General features: G+C 59.6%; 1 protein-coding gene across 3 annotated transcripts; it reads right to left on the reverse strand.

Moving 5' to 3' along the window:
• C1QTNF1 (C1q and TNF related 1) lies at nucleotides 39-20,154 on the reverse strand. Of its 3 annotated transcripts, none has more exons than XM_021066514.1 (4): nucleotides 19,752-20,154; nucleotides 4,836-4,980; nucleotides 2,816-2,955; nucleotides 39-2,257 (listed from the first exon to the last, which is right to left on the reverse strand). In XM_021066514.1, exons 2-4 carry the CDS (start codon nucleotides 4,964-4,966, stop codon nucleotides 1,707-1,709), a joined length of 822 nt encoding a protein of 273 aa, XP_020922173.1. In that variant the 5' UTR covers nucleotides 4,967-4,980; nucleotides 19,752-20,154; the 3' UTR covers nucleotides 39-1,706. The 3 variants fall into 3 exon arrangements, with proteins under 3 accessions (XP_020922173.1, XP_020922172.1, XP_020922174.1); XM_021066513.1 differs by having other exon boundaries at nucleotides 4,836-4,983; XM_021066515.1 differs by lacking the exon at nucleotides 19,752-20,154 and having other exon boundaries at nucleotides 4,836-4,985.

Consider the following 21,293-nt stretch of genomic DNA (forward strand, 5'->3'; position numbering starts at 1 on the left):
GAGGATTTGGTTCAAAGACCAGACTGATGAGGCCACTGTGCTGAAACACACAAGTCCAAGTTTAATGTTTTCTGAAAAAGCGTGGGGGCAGCACAAAGCAGCGGTGGGCGCCCTGCTCACCAGCTCACCCTCGGAAACACAGTTTGTAAAGTCTGACCAGCAGAAGTCCTTCAGAGTAAGGGATGTGCAGACTCCAGACCCCGTGACCAGGCCCAGAGCAGGCGGAGGGCTCGGTCAAGACCAGGGCTCACAGGTCTGACCAGCGGGAAGGGAGCCTTCTGCAGGGCTGAGGGCCCTGGGCGTCAGCAGAGAGAGGTGGGGAAGGGCCGCCAGGCCAGAGCACCGGTCCAGGCAGCGCCCCGCTCCGGGTGCCCCATGGCCCCCTCAGAGTGGGGCTTCTGACCTCAGTGGTTACAACACGCCCTCTCTCCTCTCGCGGAGGCTGAGCCACACTGGAGCTCCAGGGACAGGCGGGGGGGGCCCTTCCAGCCCTCCCCTGCTCTGGAAAGGCCCCTCCTGCATCGTCTGAGGCTGCCTGTCAGAGAGGCCCCCGGCGTAGGGGTACTGGGGGCCTTCCCTCTGGGAAGTGTAACTCTGAGATGGTGTGCCAGGTTTTCTAGAAAACGTTCTACAACCATGACACTGCTACAAATCAGAGGCACTGGTGCCTTCCACGGCTGATCCGCCTGCGAGGAGGGACAGAAAGCCAGGGCCAGGGTGACAGGTGGGGAGCCCCTGCCCAGGACACGAAGGGAATGAAGCAGCACCATGGGGGGCAGGAGCAGGGCCATCGGGGTGGGCAGGACCAGGGCCAAGGGGGGGCAGGACCAGGGCCTTGCCAGGAGGCACGCCTCTGCTTGGCTGGACTGAGCTTTGCTCCTCACAGAACTGCCTTAGGTCTGGGGCCCCTGGGGTCCCCAGCTGCTGCCAGGAGCCTCAAGGTTCCATCAAGCAGGGTGCTTCTCCCAACCCAGAGACCACAGCCGAGGGCTTGGCTGTCCCTCTGGGGAGTGACACTTGCTGCCCAGCCCAAACCCCCTCACTGTCGTGGCTCAAAAGACTGGCTGAGCCCTCGTTCAAGGCCATGGGGATGTCCCCAGGACATGGATGTCAGCCAGCCGTCCCCCCAGAAGGTTCATCCATGGCCTGAAATATTAAGCCAGATGTGATTTCCTGGTCCCCTCCCCCACGCCACCCCGGCCCCCTTCCCCTGTCACCTTCGGCATCCACTTTAGAGCTTCTCTTCCAAGGAGTCTCCTGCAGCCTCGAGCGGCTGCAGCCCTCCTGGAGCCAGTGGGGCTGGCGGAAAGGCAAACATAACAATATGCCTCACTTCTTTTCCGTGGCTTACTTCGCTCCCTTCACAACCTCTGGAATATTCCACAACAGGAGCAAGGGTGGTTTCTTCTGGGACACCCTGGCGCATGCGGGGTGAAGGGTCACTCAAGGACACGCACACAGAGAGGGGCTCCCGCGAGCCCCACCGACTGAGTTCTTCTGCAGTCACGGGAGGCCGGTGACCACAGGGTCGATGTGGCCTCCCACGCCTGCGAGGGTGTCGTGTCGACGCCAAAGCTGGGGATGTGGGGGGGGCAGGAAGACTGGCCGGGGCAGGGGCGGCCCAGGGTTGGCAGGTGCTGGACCGCGGGGGGGCACCAGGCGGGCGGGGGCGGGGGGGAGGCGGCGGGGCAGGAGGGCGCGGGCGGCTAGGGCTCGGTGGCGGGCTTGACCAGGTAGCCGCTGAAGGTGATGTAGGTGTCGAACTCGTCGCTGAAGATGGCGTTCTCGCGCTCGCCCTTGAAGAGGCGCACCCACACCTCGTCCTGGTCCCGCAGCTCCAGCATCAGGCTCTGGCTCTGCATGATGCTGCGGTCGCTCACCTGCGCGTACAGGATCACCACCTCCTCCGCGTTCTTCATGATGTGCAGGTACGTCTCCTTCTGGTTCCAGGTGTGCACGTTGAGGCTGAAGAAGTAGACGCCGGGCACGTAGCAGTAGAACTTCCCGGTGAACATGTTGAAGTGGCCGTAGAGGTTCACGAACTCCGTGTCGAAGATCACCGTCTGGTAGTAGTCGTTGCTGTGCAGCGGCTTCTTCCGGCCCACCGAGAAGGCGGCGTAGTGGTTCTTGCACCGGTCCCCGGGGGCCCCCATGGACCCCTTTTGCCCCTTGGGTCCCGTGTGGCCCCTGGCGCCTGCCGAGCCTGTTTTGCCGTACTTGCCCTGCAGGCCCCGGTCGCCGCGGTCGCCCTTCTCACCTAAATGGGACGGAAAACACGCGGCATCAAGCAACCTCAGCGATTGTGCTATTTCTCCAGAAGCAACCTTTTTTTTTTTTTTTTTTTTCCTTCTGGAAATCCTGGCAAAGACAAGGGAACATATGGGTTTATCCAAAAGCAAGAGGCTCAGCAGCCAGGCCCATGGCTCCCTCCGAGCAAATGAACTGCAGACACAGGGCCTGGGCCCGGGGCGCTGGGACCCCGGGCTGCATGGGAGGTGTGACCTCCCCCTCGGTTGTGCCGGGCTGTGCAAGGTTTTCTGCTGCTCACAGGGCTGCAAACCCGAGGCTTGTGTGCAAATGCAGGTGGGGTGAGACCCCAAGCTACCCTCAGGCTGCTTCTCTTCTGGCCCCCTTTCCACCCTCCTCTTGGAACGGGGCCCGAGCCTCAGAAACAGAATTTCCTCCTCCCCGTGGATGACAGCGAGCTTCCGCTAGGTGCCCCTCCACCTAACTCCCTCTCCTCCCCCCACCCCAGTGGGGACAGAACAGTGCCCCTCTCCAGGGAAGGTCCCCTCTGCTGGCGTCTGCACCCAACCTTTCAGTATGGTGATGTTGATCTGTGGCACCGGGATGGCCTGGTACACGGGAGTGCCAGGGTCACAGCAGCGGAAGCACCGGGAAGCAGGGGGCTCCTCGCCCTGAAGGGGGCTGTACGTCTCACGCTTTTCTTCAGCCCTACGGGAGTAAAGATGTCATTCTGAAAGCCAGGGGTCCTCAGAGCCGGGAACTCCTCTCTCCTGCTGCCAGAGGGCCTGGGGCACCTGACCTGCCTTCTCTCACCTGGACGTGTGAGGTTAGCTTTCCCTCCACAGAGGCCGCATGGGCTCTTGGCGAATTCTGAGATCTCAGTGGCGTTTCAGAAAGAGCCCCCTGCCCCCTGTTAACAGCAGTGACGGTCATGGAAACAAAGGTAACAAGAACAGCAATAATCTGAGGGCCTGGCAAAATCTGTGTGGGAGAACCGGGCAGGTCCAGGAGGGGTGTTTAGATGACACGAGGGCGCCGTGTCTGGACATCCGCAGTATGCATCTAAAATTCTAAAAGATGTTATGTTAAGCTGACTCGTTTACAGATGAGAGTGCTCCACCGGACCTGCGGGATTCTTTTGAGCTGCAGCAGCTGGAGACACTAATGTTTACAACCTGGCATCTGGAAACCAGCTTGGGGCGGAGGGAGGCGGGGCGGTGGATGGTGACAGCTCCACACTGCCACCTCTCGGCGTCGCCCTGCATTGCACTTTGCTCTCTGCAGCTCTCGGGCTGTGACAGGACCACCCTGGAGGCCGCACCTTCCCTCTCAAAGGGCCAGCTCCTTATCTAACTCTGCTCCTGTTTTCAAACCCCAGACCATCCAGGAAATAGATCTACATGCCCTATATTCAGCCACCTACAAGAAGTTTCTATCTAGAGATATGACATGTCCCAAACTGATGGCCTGTCACTGCCACTCAGGTCTAGAACTTCTCTTTTCAAACCCAGCATCCGCATCATCACCAGTTGCCCAGAATGGAACCCTCAGCCTCATTCCGGATGCTTCTCTGGCCTCTCCACTCCATTCTGAGGACCACGGAATCCTGAGGCGTCCAGCCCCCCCACGTCCACAGTGTGGACACACCTGTTCTGCAGGGCTCACCACACTGCACGGGGTCGTGTGCTGTCCCCCCACAGCCTTGGAGTTCCTGGAGTCCGGGGACTATGTCATTCTCGTGTGTGTCCCCTGTGTCCAGCAGGTGGCCAGACCAAGAGTGGCACCCAGTCAATGTTTGTCGAATGAAAGGCGGAAGACGAGGAGAAAGAGAAGAAGACAAAGAAGAAGGATGTTACTTTGCCCCCAGGCCTCTACAATTCTGTCACACCCGGCACAGCCTGACGCCTCGGGTACCAAGTCAGCCCAAAGCTCACAGTGACGAAGACACTCAGAGCCCGCGTCGGGTGTCCAGGACCTCATGTTTGAAGAATGGCATCTTCATGAGTAATCTTATGCATGTTGTATATCCCTGCAAAACACCCCCAGTCTCCTGCGGTCTATATATCATTGAAGGTTTTACATATATAGAGACAGGGCCATGCGGAAGGAATTCCTAACTTCTCAAGGAGCGCTGTCACTTCCTGTGCCTGTCTTCAGCCATCGTCCCTCATCTTGCATTGTGATCAGAGGTCAGGGTGGAGGGCACCAGCTCCCAGCCCAGCATTATCCCTGCCCCTTCTCCCAGGTGGAACCTGGAACCCTAGCAGATATTCTCAAAGGACAGGCGAGAATGCAAAGAAACTGAGGGGGGGGTCTGCTTTTTTTAGCCGATGTGGCTGCAGAGCCGCATGCAGACCCACGTTCGTCCGGGGTTGGAATGAGCCTGGGTTACTGCCCCCGGTTTCCGATAAGGCGTCTGGGTCACTGAAAGGAGCGATGGCACCTCTGTCCCCCAGTGCCAGCACCTCAGTCTGGGCTGCTCCTCCTCTAGCCTCAAACAGGTCTCCCCCAACCCCAGGTGCCCTGGACCCCAGGATCCCCCCACCCCCGCCGAGCCAGAACACCTGCATCCACACCGCACCCCTCACCTCTCAGTGCGGTCCAGCGGCGGCTCCTCGGTCCCCTCCTGCCCCCAGGGCGCACGGCCCAGCACCGGGCCGCCGGCGAAGGCCAGCAGCAGACAGCATGTCAGCGTGAGTCCCAGCCCACGGGAGCCCATCTTCCTGGCGAGCCCTGCTGGGGAGACACACACGAAGGAGGGGGTGGGAAGGGCCCCACGGGGGAACCAGGGCTCTTGGACCCACGAAGCTGGGAGTGCTTCCCCCACTGCTCCTCCTGGAGGCCGACCGCACACCCGCTCATGCACTCCACTCACACATATACTCACTCACACACCACAAAGCCCAGTGCACATTCATGCCCAACACACACGCCCACTCACACACCTAGCACACATACACAAATACACTCCATACACAAAACACTCAGTGCACTTGCACACACACACGCAGACCACACTCTCGCATTCACACTTGCACACTCCACACCTGTGTACTCCTGTGCACTTGCCCACGCGTGTGCACACTCACGATCACAGGCACACGTGTGCCACACTTGACATGCACGCTCTCAGCACACTCACACTTACAGGCACAGACTCTTCGCACACCAGTCACACACACACCACCGTGGATCTCCACCACAGGCCACCTGCTGCAAGTGAGTGTGGCTCTGCCCCGCCCCCACACCTCCCAGGAAGGACACCCTCCCCACTGGGGATCATGTCTCAGCCCTGTGAGGATAATGAGGAAAATCCTGGACGAATCTGGGGGGACGGGGGTGTCACTGGCTAGTGACTCTACCCCAGCCTGTACTTTGGGGGCCGGTGGGAAGGCAGGTGCCGACAAGTCGCTCTCTGGCCACCAGGGGGCGCACCAGCAAGCGTCCCGAGCTGTGCTGTAGGGGCCTCTGCCCAGCCCAATGAGGGCCGTCACGGTTACGGGAACCCAGCCCCTGGTCTCTCCCTCACAGTCCTTCCGTCCAGGCTTGAAACAGTCCTTCTAGAAAGAGATGTCCACGGGGGTTCCCAGGGAACCCATCAGGGGGCAGTCCTTGGGCTTCAGACAAAACGTCCCACGCGGTTTTCCCCGTCGGGCGTCGCCCTGGATAACCCAGGCAGTGGGGTTGACACCCGTGGGGAGTCAGAAGTCTCGCGTGGCTCTGGGGGCTGGGAAACCTCCCCATCACGAGACGGGGGCGGTGCGGTGCAAGGGTGGTCAATCCCAACCCGTTTTGTTCACCCAGGCCTCCAATTTAACACCTAAAGGGCCGACAAGCACACCTAATTGGCCCCCTGAGCTGCACGGTGAGCTAAGGGAGGCCCGGGAGTAAGGACCCCTCCCCACCTCCCCGCGGGGGGCGGGCACAGGCGTCGGGGGTGGGGGCGGGGGGGCACTGAGCATCAAAGCGGGCGACCAGCTCCAGAAGGTCCCGTCTGAATCTTGAATCCCTCTTTCATGTCTAAGGAACACTGAAATACGGAGGCGGTTTCTGATTTTGTCGGTAATCGTCTGCCCACAGGAACGCTCCTTTCTCGGCCTTGGGCAGCCATGGCCGCTGGGCAGCTGCCCTTTGCTCGGAGGCCTCGAAGCCGGTGAGGGCACAGCCCTCTCTGCTGGGCCCACTCTGGACTTTGGTCTTTACCCTCCGTGTTAGTGGGCTCGCTCTTTCAGCTCCACGTCCGAATGTCTGGTCACCTCCGTGTCGGAGCCCCCCCGCCAGGTCAAGAGAACCGGGGTGGGGGGAGGCGGGCAGAGGCCCGGGAACCAGAGCCCAAGGCTCCGCCAGTGCACCCTCTGACCCGCCCTTCGGCCGGCTCTTCAATTCTCTGCATGACCCCGTCCCCACAGCGGATTCGCTGGGCCCCTCCTCCGGGTTCTCTGCCTCCCAAGTGTCAGGGCCCAGGGACCTTCCCAGTGACGAAGCATCAGCGTGGACCAGACCCCCATTCAGAACGTCCGCTGCCTCCCTTCCTCTTGCCAGTGAAAGCGTGTGCATGGACGTGTAATTTCTGAAATATGCCCTTAAAGACTCCCTCCCTCCCCCTCCCCCTTCTCTCTCTCTACTGCCCATCTGTCATTTCTCCAGACGCCTTGCCAGGGCAGTCACCACCCCCTCCATGGTCCGTCTCCACCCACTGGCTGTATTGCACAGCGCCCCTGTCTGTGTCCTGCAGCGTGCACCCACCTCACCTGGGAGACCTTGTGAAAATGCACCTCATTTTCGGCAGCGCCGGGACAGACCTTTTCAAAAAGCACCCCCCCCCACCACCCCCGCTGCTGCCGAGGCACCACACTTGGAGGGCCAGGTTCCAGCCACGCCCCCAAGCTCGCGGCATCTGGCCAGGCTCACCCTTTCTCCTCCTGCCTTCTGCGAATCCCCGAGCTAACAGAAGCATCCTTTCAGCTCATCCTCAGAACCCTCTAGGTGAGGGCTCGCTCTGAGGACACTGCCTCATCAACAGCTGTGACCCCGTCGCAGGCCTCGGGTGGACCTGGGATGAATCCTTTAAGGAGACAGTATCCATTCGTTATGATACCAAACTAACCAGTGCAGACCCTGCAACACTGAGACGTCAGATAACCTAAGACTGCCCAATGTTTCAGCAGTGGGGGCTGGATTTGAACTCCACAGGCTGCCCTTGGATCCCATGGGAATCCTACCTAAGACCCAAGTCAAGGGCCTGAGATTCCTCCTCAAGGCCTCCCAGATCCTCACCTGGAAAAACCCCTCCCTCCCCCGTTCGGCTGGCGTTTCTCACATTGTCTTGTTCCGCGGGGAGTTTGCTTGGGCCTGTGAGGCTGCGCGCCGCAGGCCCGGGACCTCCTCCGGGCCGAGGTCTTGTTCACCGTGCACCCGCCCGGCCTCCTGCAGCGCCCTGACCTTGCCTGCTGCTCAGCAAATATTTGTCAGATTGAATTCGGCACATGTGTCCCACTCCTTCTGTATTTCCTCTGCTTGTCCTTGGCACCTTGGTAATGTCTCTCTTTCCCTTTTCAGGGGCGAGCTTGCATCACTTGAGAGGAAAAGAGGCTTTCCTTTCTTTAAACATTTTGGTCCCCTGAATCCAAAGTAACATATATTCATTTGGGAAAAGGTGGAAAATAACAGCAAAAAGGAGGAAACTGCTACCTCGGATTCTTTTGTCCCCAAGGTTCCTCAGCCTTGGCACCACTGACACTGGGGCTGGATCCGTCTTTGTCTTGGGGGGGCTGCCCTGTGCACTGTGGGGGGTTTACCAGCATCCCTGGGCTCCGCCCCTAGATTCCATCAGCACATCCCCACCCCCAGCCGGGACAACCAAAGTCTCCAGACTTGCCACGCGTCCCCCAGGAGGCAGAAATCCTGCCGGTGGAGACTCAGTCCTCTACCCACGATAGAAGCACCCTTTCCGCGCTGGCATGTCTCTAAGTCTGGAAAGGGGAGTTTCTGTACCTGGATCGGAAGGGATGGGACCGGGATGCGGCCGGTACCAGCTGATGGTATCAGTGGGGTGGGGCACGCGACAGCCCAGCCCAGAGTCCGAGGCGCCGGGCAGACGGCATGAGGGCAGCAGAGGCTGGTGGTTCTCCTCAAGGACCTCCTCTTTGGAGCCAAAGCAAACCCAGACTGAAATCTTTCCTTCTTCAAAAATAGCTTCAGAACCATCTTTACCAAGTCCCGCAGCAAAGTCAGCATCATGACATTATGTTCATTTCACTCCCTTTTGGGCAAAACCAGTATTGCCCAACAGCTAACCAAACCTGGCTCCAGCCCCCTTCAGCGAGTTCCAGTGAAATGAAGTCCTCTGCAAGGGGGGAGGCTTCGCCCCCAGAACGGTGACTCAGGAGAATGTCCCGTGCTCGGGGAGGCAGGTCCGGGAAGCGGCCCCCCAGGACTCCTTGGCCAGTGGTGTGTAACCCTCTCGAATGTGGACCCTCGTGGTCCAGTCTCCGGTCTGCCTGGCAGTCAGGCGTCTGGGGCCAGTTCCAACATGACTCAAGTTCTGGACCTGCCCATCCCGGGCCCTGCACAGACGCTCATTGGCCAAGCTCCGTGGCAGTTCCACGAACATTTTTTCTCTCACCCACTCGGTTCAGGCTCTGTGGCTCCTCACCTCCTGATACTTCAACCCTCCCCATCTCCCTGCAACTTAACCTCCCTCAACAAAGAAGAGGCCCCTCTGTGGTGGGCGGGAGGGGGAAAAGGCAGAATTGGGTCAATCGCAGGGTCTGCGGAGGACAGGCGATCCGAGAACACTTCCTTGTCAATCATGTTTATCCCTCCCCAGACCACAGATGGACCAGTGGTGAATCCTTTAAGGAGACAATATTCATATCCAAGTTCAAGTTTTCTTACATCTGCTTAACATTGGCCCGATCATTTGTGGGGGCGGGGGGCACCCATACCCATGTTTCACGCCTGCGTTCTTTTAACTATTGAAATACAGTTTATTTACAGTATCGTGTTAGTTTCTGTTGTAGATACAGTCTGGTCTGATTCAGTTATGCATATGTATATATACGCTATAAGAATATATATATTCTTTTTCATATTCGTTTCCACTGTGGTTTATTATTGTGGATATTGAATGGAGTTCTCTGTGCTCTGCAGTGGGACCTTATTCGTCTATTTCATACACAGTGGTTGGTACCTGCTAATCCCAAACTTCTCATTTATCCCTGCCCTACCCCCTTTCCTCTTTGGTAACCAGCAGTTTGTTTTCTGTGTCTGTGAATCTGTTTCTGTTTTGTAAATAAGTTCATTTATTCATGTTTTAGATTCCATGTATAAGTGATATCATAAGATATTTGGCTTTCTCTGACTTCCTTCGTTTAGTATGAGACACTCCATATTCATCCATGTTGTTGCAAATTGCTTTTTGTTCTTTTTCATGGCTGAGTAGTATTCCAGTGTGTGTGTGTGTGTGTGTGTGTGTGTGTGTGTGTGTGTGTGTGTGTGTCTGTGCGTGTGTGTGTACCACACTTCTTAATCCATTCATCTGTCAGTGGTCATTTAGGTTGCCTCCATGTCTTGGCTATTGTGAATAGTGCTGCTATGAGCATAGGGGTGCATGTATCTTTTCAAATTAGTTTTCTCCAGACACACGCCCAGGAGGGGGATGGTGGGATCACATGTCATGCCCGTGTGCTGAGAGGAACCTCCCAGGGCTCAGCCTCCACGTGGTTGCCTTTTGTCTTGATGCCACACCCAGCCCAGTGCCACTTGACAGAGAGTTTTATGAATGTGGTTTTCCCCTTAATCCCCATGGGGTAACCAGCTATTCTGAGAGGCGAGAAGCCTAGACTCTCCCTGGATTAGAACGAGCTTAGAAGACAAGTCTAGGATTTCCCATCGTGGCTCAGCAGAAACAAATCCGACTAGCATCTATGAGGACGCAGGTGCAATCCCTGGCCTCACTCAGTGGGTTAAGGCTCCAGTGTGCAGGTTGCAGACGCGGCTCGGATCCCGTGTTGCTGTGGCTGTGGTGTAGGCCGTCACCTACAGCTCCAATTCGACCCCTAGCCTGGAATCCATATGCCTCGGGGGCAGCCCTAAAAAGACAAAAAAAAAAAAAAAAAAAAAAAAAAGGAAGAAGACGACAAGTCCAAGGACCCACGTGGCTCGGGAATTCCCTCTCAGCAGAAAGCTGTGCGCAAGCATGGCTGCCTGGAGGCCAGTGATGCGCCCAGCTTGTGCAGGAGCTTGGCAGGCAGGGGTTCCACTGCAGATTCAAGGTCACCATTCAGTGAAGGAGACAGACACGCACCCAATCACAACTCAAGACAGAACGGCAGATGTGGACTCAAAACATGACACGCTACCCAGGTGCTGTCCAGGGCAGTGGCTGCTAGCCGCCTGTGGCTCTTTCATTTTAAACCAGTTAAAATTAAATAACATTCTAAATTCTGTCCTCGGTCACGGCAGCCACATTCCAAGGGCTCAAGAGCTACCGGGAGCTGGGAGCCACCACACTGGATGGCGCAGAGCAGAACGTTCAGTCACTGCAGAAAGCCTTGTGGGCAGCTCTGCTCTAGTAAAATGGAGGTGGGGGGGGGTGTTCGGGGAAGGAGGACCTAGGAACAGACAGCAGGCCCGAAACCTGGGACTCATCTACACTCCGCCGCCCCTGTATCCGCCACACCGAATCCTCTGCGCTGCTTCCTGAAGGTCTCTGCTCCCCTCCTCCCTTTGCCTGGATCTGATGCTTTCCAGGAGCGCTGGCTGTGTCCCAGACCCGCAGTCCACCCAAGACAAGTATCTTAGGCTCCTCTCAGACCAGGACCTCACCCCCAAACCTTACACGTTTCTCCCGAGGAAGCTTGGCATAAGATAGGACTTTCTCCCACACCTAACATCTTCTAGGTCAAAATGCGACTTGGCTCCACGTCGAATCACTCCTTGTTTCACTGAAGCCCCAACCATCCCTCAGCCTGGCCAATCCTCCCACCACCCTCCCGGCCCCTGCATCCTCCCCGCCAGAAAGGAAGCCCTGCAGCTGCCCCTTTCTGCTTCGACATCTGGCGGAAATTCTCCTGTTGGAAAGCCCAGAGCTCTTCAGCTGCCGCAGGGGGGCCCCCGGCCGCAGACCCTGGGTGCCCAACCTCGTGTTGGGGTGTCCCTCTGCCCTGACCGCAGTCAGGCTTGTCTCACACGCGACATCTGCTCTCCTCCCTCGGCGGCCATGCCTCACACCCACTTTCCAGGTACCAGACCCCCGGCAGACGCGAGGAGGCAAGAGAGTTGGGGTTTGCTTGCTGATCCCTGGAGCCCCTTTCGTATCTAATTTCCCTGCTGCACCTGGGCACCCGCAGCCAGCCTCGGGCCGCTCCGGCTTCCCCTCGGCCTCGCAGAGGGAGCAGAGTGCCAGCGTGGGCACCCTGCCCAAGGGAGTTCCCCTCAATCGGCCTGAGCAGCGCCTTCCGCAAAGAGGAGGAGGTCTCGGCACCCATCTCGCTGGCTCAGTTTCCCTCTTCTCCCTTCTCCAAGAAGCTGTTCTCTGGCTTAGAGGAAGAGAATCTGTTTTTAAGGATCGGTGGTTGGCTTGGTTACCTCCACAGCCCAGGGCCGGGGATGGAGACGGGGGCTTCCAGGGCCCCCTGCTCGTTAATAAGCGAGGTCTTCCTTCTCCCGGCTTGGGGCAGAGCAGTGACGGAAACCCAGGCTGCCCTCCCCATCCTGGACCAGCTCCATGCTCTTCTGGGGCGACCCCCTGCGCCTGGACCGGGAAAGGCGCCCCGGGAGCTGAGAGCAGACCCTGCGGAAGTTCCTGCCAGGGCCCTGCAAACTAGGAGGCCACGTGGGCGGCAGGCGGCAGGCCTTCGGGGGCGCCTGGCCCGCCCAGCCTCCCGGCGCAGACAAAGATCCCCTTGACGCGCGCCCTGTCCCCAGCTCACCTCCCAGCTGGAAGGCCTCGGGCGGCGGGCTCGCCCCAGCTTTGAGAGCCGCGCGAGAGAGAAGGTTACTGACAGCTCGTGCCTTGCCGGAGCCCGCGCTGCAGGTGGCCTGGCCCGCAGCCCGCTGCCCCGGGACGCGACGGCTCCCGAGACGGAGGAGAGAAGCTGGGAATCCCGCAGCCTGTGCCCCACGGCCTGGCCCTTTCACAAGCAGCTCAGATGTTTCTGGGGTGTGGGGGCCTGAAAATCACTGGCGCGTTTCACAGCCATCTCGGGGGGAGGTTTGGCAAAAGGCGGAACTTTGTCCCACTGCTGAAGGCTTCGCAGTGGAACTCAGCACCCAGTCAGTCCCGCCGCCGCCACCGGTCCAGCCCGCACGGCCAAGGAGGAGATCACCAGCGTCTGTCTCCCACGGGTGCTGCAGGGCCCCTGCCGGCGATGACCAGCCACCTCCCCGCCCTGCTCCGGCCACCTTGTCTCCCAGTGTTCACCCTCCACAGCCTCCCCTGGGAGATGGGAGACGTCCCGGCCGGGTCCTCAGCCCTCAGCTCCTCTCACTCCAGACCCATCCGCCTCTTGTTTCCTATGCGATGGCTTCAGCGGCCGGCTCCTTGACTCTCGGCCCCAGCAGGTGTCCCTGGACACCGAGCTCCAGGCCTGTGCTCTCTGGCACAGTGGCCGCTGGCCCCTGGGGCCAGCTAAATGAATTCCTGTGAAACCAAGTGCAAAATTCCATTTTCGGCCACTGGGCCAAGCCCATTCTAAGTGGCCGTCCCCTGGGACAGCACAGCTGGGGGAACCTGTCCATCCTCGCTGGACAGCGCTGCCCGCCGAGCACCTGCTCTTCGCCCTGTCCTGAGACACTCGAGCCCCCCAGTAGCCCGCTGCCTTCTCTTGTGGCCCCCATGCCCCCCTGCTCCTTCTCCTGGAGGTTGGCGCTGTTCAGGCCGGGACCCCAGGCCGGCATCCAGAGCCTACAGACTCCCGCCCCTGTCCCATCACCAGGCGTCCTGACGGTCCCCCCCAACCCCCCGCCATCCTTTGCGCTGGGCCCCGTCTCCCATCACCTCCCATCACCTCCCAACCTGCACACCAGAGGCAGCTTTCAAACCTGCAGATCTGATGGCCACCCGTGGCTCAAAAGGCTTCCCACGAAAATAACAGAAAGGTTTAAACCCAGAGCTTCACCGTCTGACTCCCGCCTCAGCTCTGGCCCCGTCATCCCCACCCCCGCACATGCATCCTCCACGCCGGCCATCGGGGACCACTGGACGTCCCAACACAGGCCACAGGGTCGGGTCCTCTGTCTCTTTCTCTTGCCACCTTCTCTGTCACTGTGTCCTTCAGAGCCCAGCCCGATGCCACCTCCTCCAGGAAGTTCCCTCCCCCAGCTTCTAGCCCAGACCAGGCTGCCACCGTCGGCTTCCTTGCCTCGTCCCCTCACAAACCAGGGGGTCCAGACCCAGGAGAGGTGTCTCATTGCACTTGTGTCCCCGTGCCTGGCATCTGACTTTTAGTTCGGCCCGACCTCCATTCTCACTTTCAGCCCTTCCCAGGCAGTAGAACCTTCAGGCCAGTGTGTTGAGAGCTCTCTGTGATTCAGGACTGGTGGTTCGGGGTGGGGGGAGAAGGGCAGTGGGGAGAGTGACCCAGGGCCCGCTGGTAGGTGCTACTGAACATGGAATCCCAGTGGGACCAGCTAGCCATCTTTCCTCAGACGGTCCTCTCATCAGGGCCCGGAAAGGCCACCCTCTGTCAGCCAAGGTTACAGACCATCCGCATGTCCCACGAAGCGGTCTAATCAAATGAATTATGGTGAAAACTAAAAACGCGGCGGTTGGTCAGGGTGGCAAACTCAATGCCCTCGGCCTGTGCCTGGGGGCTGGGCGCGTGCAACGGGGAGGGGCGGAGATCGCAGGGAACCAGGGAAAGATGCGTGCCCCGTTTAAAGGCGTTTAAATAATCAATATACGATGCTGGGGGTGGGGGCATCTTCTGCCAGCAGCCCCAAAGACTGACCTCTGTAAACAGACATGGAAAGACGTTCATAAAACAGTAATGAGTGAAAATGCAGGTTGAACACAGCCACATGCCCACACGAGAACACATCCACGCACGTACACGCGATCACAGAGAGCCGAGGCCACCCACCTGGCCGCTGACAGCAGTTATCTCTGGGTGATGAAAATACGGATATGCCATTTTCTTATTTCGGCATCTTGGGGGGTTTCCCCTAGTAGAATAGTCACATATTTTTTTTCACATTAAGGGCGCATCATTTTCCACTTAGAAAAATGACAAATAAGCCCCACCCTGGGACTAAGAGAGCATTTTGTTTATTCTGGGGAATTTGAGACTACACGCAGAAAAGGAGCCGGGGGAGGGCCTTGGGGATGTTGCGGCAAGTTTGTGGCTCAAGCGTGACCGCGTGGACTACAAATCACCCTCAGGCTGAAGTCCACGTTCTTCCATAAGTGTTAATGGAGTGCCTGCTGTGAACAGGACAGAGGGCTGGATTCCAGGGATGCGACAGAACCAGAGGAAGATAGAGCCCCCCCCTGCACCCCCGCCGCGGGGCAGCAGGGCCCTGGGGTTGCCGTGGGTATCAGTTACACTGGGGGAGGCATCCAACAGGGACTCGAATCAGGCCAGCCAGCGAGAACAGGGGATTTGTTTTGTCTTCGAACACCAGTCACTGGCATGCTTGTTACTGCAGGAAGCCGCCTACTGCCACCAAACAAGAGCAAATGGAGCCAAATCCTGGAGCCCATCATCAAGACTAACGTCCAGGCGAGTTCAGGGCCCAGATCAGCCCTGTCATCCACCAGATTCCTTCTAAGAAGGCTCTGTCACCACTGGCTGAACACCTGCTACGCGCCGGACTCTGGGCACAGCTTTACAGATGCTACTGAACTTGGTGCCTGCAGCCACCTCGATTTCTCAGAGAACAGGTGGGCTCAGAGTGACGGGGCCACCACCCCAGGTCCTGCCGGCAGGTGCTGGAGCCCAGGTGAGACCCAGGTGTGTCTGGCAGCAGAGCTCCTGCTCCTTCCCCTCGAGGGGCCTCCGGGAAGATGCCGGGGAGGGCGGGCTCATGCTCCCACCTGCCGGCGGGCGTCTATTTGCTTAGTGATCGGTTCTGGCGAGAACAGCGGCAGGGGCCCCTGGCCCTGGGGAGTTTCTCCACCAGCCAGGCCATCACCCTGTCCTTTAGCAGGTCGCTGAGGGCCTACCCCGTGCCAGGCCCCACACGGGGCACCCAGGATGGTGACAACTGCCTTCATCAGAGCCACGGGCTGAGATCTCCCCAGCCATGGAGTTTGACTCCTCAGGGTTTAGGCACAGAATCACCAGGAACCCCCTCAGCCTCAGGATGGAAGGGGCATTTTCAGGGCACTGCTTTGCAGGGTGGCGAGAAACCAGGACGTGGGTGAGCTCTGCGGGGCATGAAGGGAGAAGCCCACACAGCACAGGGGTGGCCAGCATTCCCCCAAAACCCCCTGCCCTCAGATGCTCAGATGCTCAGGGGACTGAGGCCAAGTGTGGCTGGCCAGAGGGACCAGCGTGAGGAACCAATGTTGGGGCTGCAGGGAGCATGCCCCGTGTCGGCCTGCCCGTGAGGGCTGCCTGGGGTCAGGTGTGGGGCCCCAGAGCAGAGGGCCCTGCAGAGAGGGAGCCGGGAGCAGGGGATACAGGATGAGATGGAGCAGAGGGGGAAGGGCAGGCCCCGGGCTCTAGCCCGGCTCCCCCACTGCCCCGGGGCCTGGCCCTGCTGGCTGTGCAGACCTGCTTTCAGGGTCACCTCGGGCCGCTTTACAGAGCCCTGGGCCTGCTCTCACAGCTATTCCTTAAGGGGTGGGGGGTGGGGGGTCCCGAAGGCCGGAAGAGAGCCACGGCCACCACCTCTCACCAGAACCCACTCTAGACTCTTCACAGGCAGAAAGGGCCCAGTGCGTCCCGACACAACGCAGTCCCCAGCCCCGACCCCCAGCCTCAGAAACCCGCAGGGCAGGGCCGCAGGGCCCAGTCCAGCCAGTGTCTGGCCTGCACCCGCCTGCGGCTCCACCAAGGCTGGCAGCCTTCCCAGAAGAGGTCCTTTCTTTCACTGGTCCCCAGCGCAGAGGGCGCCTGCTAACCAGATGTCCCCCCTCAGGGAGGGGGTTCAGGGAGGCCAAGAGTTTGGGGCCTTTCCCCAAGTGTGGATCCGTCAGCGGCCGGGTCTGACCCAGCACAGGGCACCAAGAACTGGCATCCCGTGCTCCCCAACGCCGCCCCCCCCCGCCCCCGGCCGGCCCTGCCCGTCTGCTTCTTTTCCCGTGCTGCCTTCCCACCCTGCCTGCCCACAGTCTCCTGCTCTGCTCTGTCTCATTTCAAGGAAAATTCCTACGTGCGCCAGGGAGGTGGTCAGACACGGAGGCACAGCCTGGCCCACAGCCGTCCTGGACGGGCCCAGATGCCTGGCCGGACTGCACCAGTGCCGTCCACAGCTGGAGACGGAGTTGATGCCAGGGGCCTCTGGGCAGGCCAGGGACACCCCAGTGGGCGGTGGGGGGGGCCTCTGCCCATACCCAGCCTGCTCTGAGCCCAGTTCTGGGAAGGGCACACAGGCAAGGATGGGGGCTTCATGGGGCCCAGGGGCCACTCCCATCTCCAGCTGCCCAGGCACTGCTCATTGTAACCTGGGAGAGGACCCAGAGACAAAGGTGCCCCCAGAGGGCTCAAGAGCTCCCACTCCTGCTCCCAACACTGAGCAACCCCCCCCAACCCCTGAGGCAAGAAGACAGAGGTCAGAGGTCATGGGCTGCAGCAGCAGAAGATGGATTGCTGGGCTTAGGGAGGAGGAAAGGAGCCAGTGTGCCCACTTCTGCACGTCCCCAGTTAAGCACAGAACTGTCCCTGCCAGCCCAAGGAAGCCTGGGCAGGGCCCCAGGAACCCCGAATCCTGGGCCCTGTGAGACTGGCTCCTTGGGCTGCCCCAAGGGCATAGAAGGAAGCACCCGTTCAGGCTCGGATGGTCCTTTTCCAAAACCTTCTCCGAGTGGGCAGGTGACCCCTCCTCCCACTGTGTGAGGGTCCGGAGGTGGCCAGGGTCTGTCCATGCTGCCTTGTCTCATTGGCTTTAGGAGAAGGCAGGTTTCAGCAGGTAGAACCGGGAGGAAAATCATCGCCCTCGGCCCACATGGTAGTTCCGGCACCAAGACAGAGCCCCCCGGAGGCCATCGTTCCCATGCGGGGTCTCAGGGCTCAGGCAGAGATGAGGCTGCTTCCCAAACACCCATTTGTCTCTCCCGTGGATGGGCAGGCAGAGTGGCCCCGAGCGGTCAGCAGAGCGTGGGGACCACAGCAGAAGGGAAACTTTCTATTCTTCCTTCCCTTTGCAAGTTGTCACCTCTCCCCCAGGGCCCTAGAGCCTCAGCCACCTCAGGTTCAGGAACAGGGACACGCGAGGGGCCAGCCCCTGGAGACAAAAACACCGTGGCAAGCCCACGTCCGGCGAGGATGCCCGGCGGCATGACTGTATCTACGAAATTCTTTTCATCTTTGTTTTGATGGATGAAGTTCAATGCCAGAATATTTGGTTTGTGAGTCATGCTAATTACAGCTGGGAGGGGAGGGCAGGAGGCACCAGGAAGAACAACAGAAAGAAGCGTGTTCCAAAAACATCATGCTGAGCTGGTTGCCCTGAATAGAGAGGCTACATCCCCGGAAAGAAGAGGGCGCTGCCTGTGCACTTCCTGCGTCCTCGTGCGTCGGCCTTCTCAGCACCCACCTGCGAGCATGACCCTCCTGTCTGGCTGCACCTGGCTCAGACGGGCGCCGTGGCCTCTGGCTGAAAGATGGCCCATCCAAGGCCTCTGGCACCTGCCATTCTCCCTGTCCTGGCCTGCCGCTCACCAGCAGCATGTTCCATGGTATCTCCAGAGACTCAAGATGGGCGAAAGGGAGAGAGAGTGCCAGATGGGAAGGCTGGAGATCCCGGGAAGCAGACCCTGGCTGTCCTTACGGCCCCAGGGGACTTCCTCGGTGGGCAGCTGGGAAACAGAAATCTGGAAACTCGCAAAACTCGGGTTCCAGCCTCAGCTTAGAAAGCTGTGCATCCTCAGGCAAGTCACATCCTTTCTCTGGGCACGGAGATGCAGATTTGAGCATCTTGGGTCCTCCGTCTACTGCCTCTGGGCTAATCGCAGCCGCTCTGAGCTTTTCAGGGCTGACAGTGTCATTGGTAGAATTGCTGAGAACCAGCATTTGCGCATCACTTCCTGAGCGGGAAACACACACGCACCTGTGGCCGCCATTACTGTCATCGCCACTGTCGTCGTTAGGTCACCCCTATGTTCATCTTGGCACTCAGGTCAGGAGGGAGAGGAACAGGGGTGGGAAAGGACAGCTCAGTGCTCTGCGCCGCCCCCCTGCCCCGGTCTCCCCTTCACTTGCTGTTTCCCACCTTCCTGGTCGGCAGGGACTGCGAGCCGGCCTCGCAGAGCATGTACTGCTTCCCACAGCAGGCTGCTCCCTGCAGCTCGGAGCCAAGTGCCTGTTGGAACCTTGCACGTGGGGCTGGCCGCGTGCTTCCCTGAACTATAAAAAGCAAAGCCTCGCAGCCTCTGAGGACCTCCCACCCTCCCCCAGGGACCCAGGATGTAGCTAGCCGTTGAGAAAGTGAAGTTTCTCAGGACACTCCCCATGTTCAAAGCTTGGAAGAAGGAAGCTCCCAGTGTGCCAAACTGCCCCCATTCTTAGAAACCCAGGGAGATAGAAGGGACAGAAACCAGTCACAGAGAGAGGCAACTTCCTCCCACCCCACCCCCAAGTGGATTGGGGGTCCGTGAGTGCCCAGGGGATACCCAGGAACTGTCCAGGCATCAGCGGGGGCAGGGGGTAGTGGGCCGGATGTGGGAGCTGGGCACAGGTGGGATCACACCTGTGCGGTGGTGACGCCTGGAAGAGCTGGGTGTCCTTGGAGATGCACAGAGAGGCAGTCTGGAGGCTCAAGAGCAGCCCAGCCACTCGGGTCTAGACCAGGGCTACATTTAGGGCTACAGGCGGCCCAGAGGGTCCCGGGAAAGAGATTATTTTTTCCTGTCCAGGCTGGATCGTGTCCAGGAACAGCAAGGCCATTGTAGACCCACGACCAAAGGCAGCATTCCCTGTTCTGTCTGGGGTCCACGTTGCCCACAGGCAGGGCTGGCTCTCAGGTGGTGGGCGATATTGGGGTGGGGGTCCCCACCTGGTGCAGAGGGGCCTTGAGTGTCTTTTCTTTTCACACCCAGAGAAGAGTGAAGCAAGACAAACACCCCACGGAAAGGGGAGGTACCATCGCTTCTGGCAGCAGCTGTGTGCCGCAGAGTCCCCCGCCCCCCGGCCACCCCCGGCCACCGAGGGCGACTGTGGCCACTGTTGTGCCCCGTGGCACCTCCGCCACGGCGGGAGTAGCAGGAACCGGCGCTGGCCCTTCCCGGCAACTCCCGGTCTTTCTGCCCCTTTGCCACAGCTGCCCCGGCCCCTCCCAGCCCCTCCTCTTCGCCACCCGCCCCGGAAGGTGTCTGCTCCGCCTGCCAGGCCACCTACCTCCAGCCACCAGCGTCCAGGAGCGGGGCGCCCGCGTCCTCCCACAGCCTCTCTTACAGCATCTCCCAGCGGGGCAGCCTCGTCCCGGCCAGGTCGGGGGACGACCAGACGGGCCGCCGCCGGAGAGCAGGCAGAAGGGAAGAGCTCAGAAAGGGGGGGCGTGGGCGGGGGCAACAGCCGGCCCTTGCCGCCGGCACCTGGATCTCCCCTGCTCCAAGGTCTCTTTGACCAGAAGCGGAAACGCGGTTTCTCGAAAGTAGAGGAAGAGCTGAAGCAAGCAGGACAGACGCGTCAAGAGCAAACCCCGGCCAGATGTGAGTGGCCGCGGAGCCGCGAACGCTCCCAGCGCATTTTATCCAAACAGCAGCCGCGAGGATTAACTGTGTGTGTGCCCGGAGGGCAGGGGGAGCCAGCACTGCCCTCCCCCGGCCACCCTGGGAGCCGGCCCAGGCGGAGCACTGGGCTGGGGGTGGGGCTCCGAGTGTCTGGAAGCCCCTCCAGGGGTGGGGGGAAGCTGGGGGCCGGGACGAGGAGGGTTGGGATGGTAGGCGGGCGGTAGGGGGATGGGCGCCAAGGAGCTCAAGAGACACCTGCGGCGAATCCTCTGGAAAAAGGGTCCCCAGATGGTGGCAGACCTGAGACATCCACTGGGGTCTGGGGACCACGGACAGGTTTGGGGGAATCTGTGAACCCCTAAAAGAGAATGCAGAATTGCCTGTGTGCACGTGCGTGTGTGTACACTTGTGTGCATTGTTGGCAGGCACAGTCCAATGCTCTGATCAGATTCTTAGAGGGTTCTGTGATCCAAAGGTTAAGAAGCCCGGCTGAGGGTGCAGACTTTCCGGAAGACACGTGAATCTGGGTGAGGCCAGCAGGAGCTCAGCACTTCTGTCTCTATCAGGACTTTCTTTCTTTCTTCTTTTTTTTTTTTTTTTTGCTTTTTAGGGCCGCTCCTTCGACATATGGAAGTTCCCAGGCTAGGGGCTGAATCGGAGCTACCGCTGCTGGCCTACACCACAGCCACTGCAACGCTCCATCAGGACTTTGATTCATATCAAACAAAAAGCAGGCATTTTCTCCATCTTGTACCAAAGCTCTTGGCCACAACTTCCTTGGCCCCACCTCAAATCCCACAGCTGCCCTCGGCTTCTGGGGGCTGCCCCTGGTCTCCATCGCCAGAGTCTGCATCAGACCGCTAGTTCTAGAGTCTTATCGTGGTCAGAGGAGAAGGATCTGGCCTGAGAAACACGTGTCTGCCGTGACGATAACGGGTGTCTTTCTTTCCACTGTCTCCGCCTCCCCCCGGGCCTGGCCAGTCCGCTGGGCTGTCCCGCCTGTGCTGTTTGTTTAGTCATCACCCCTCCCAGCGCCTCCCCCTCTGACGGAACCTGGGCAGGGGAGGTGGACACGGGGATGCTGGGCTGGGATGCTCAGGGCAAAGCAGAGCCACGGGGGTCTCCCTCCCCTGTGCCCGGGAATTTCTCCTCCACTTCTGCTCCCTACGTGTGTGCCAGTAAGGCAGAGGGATCTGAATGGGAGCCC

This window comes from Sus scrofa, chromosome 12, assembly GCF_000003025.6.
Source record: "Sus scrofa isolate TJ Tabasco breed Duroc chromosome 12, Sscrofa11.1, whole genome shotgun sequence".
Taxonomy (NCBI): Eukaryota; Metazoa; Chordata; class Mammalia; order Artiodactyla; family Suidae; genus Sus; species Sus scrofa.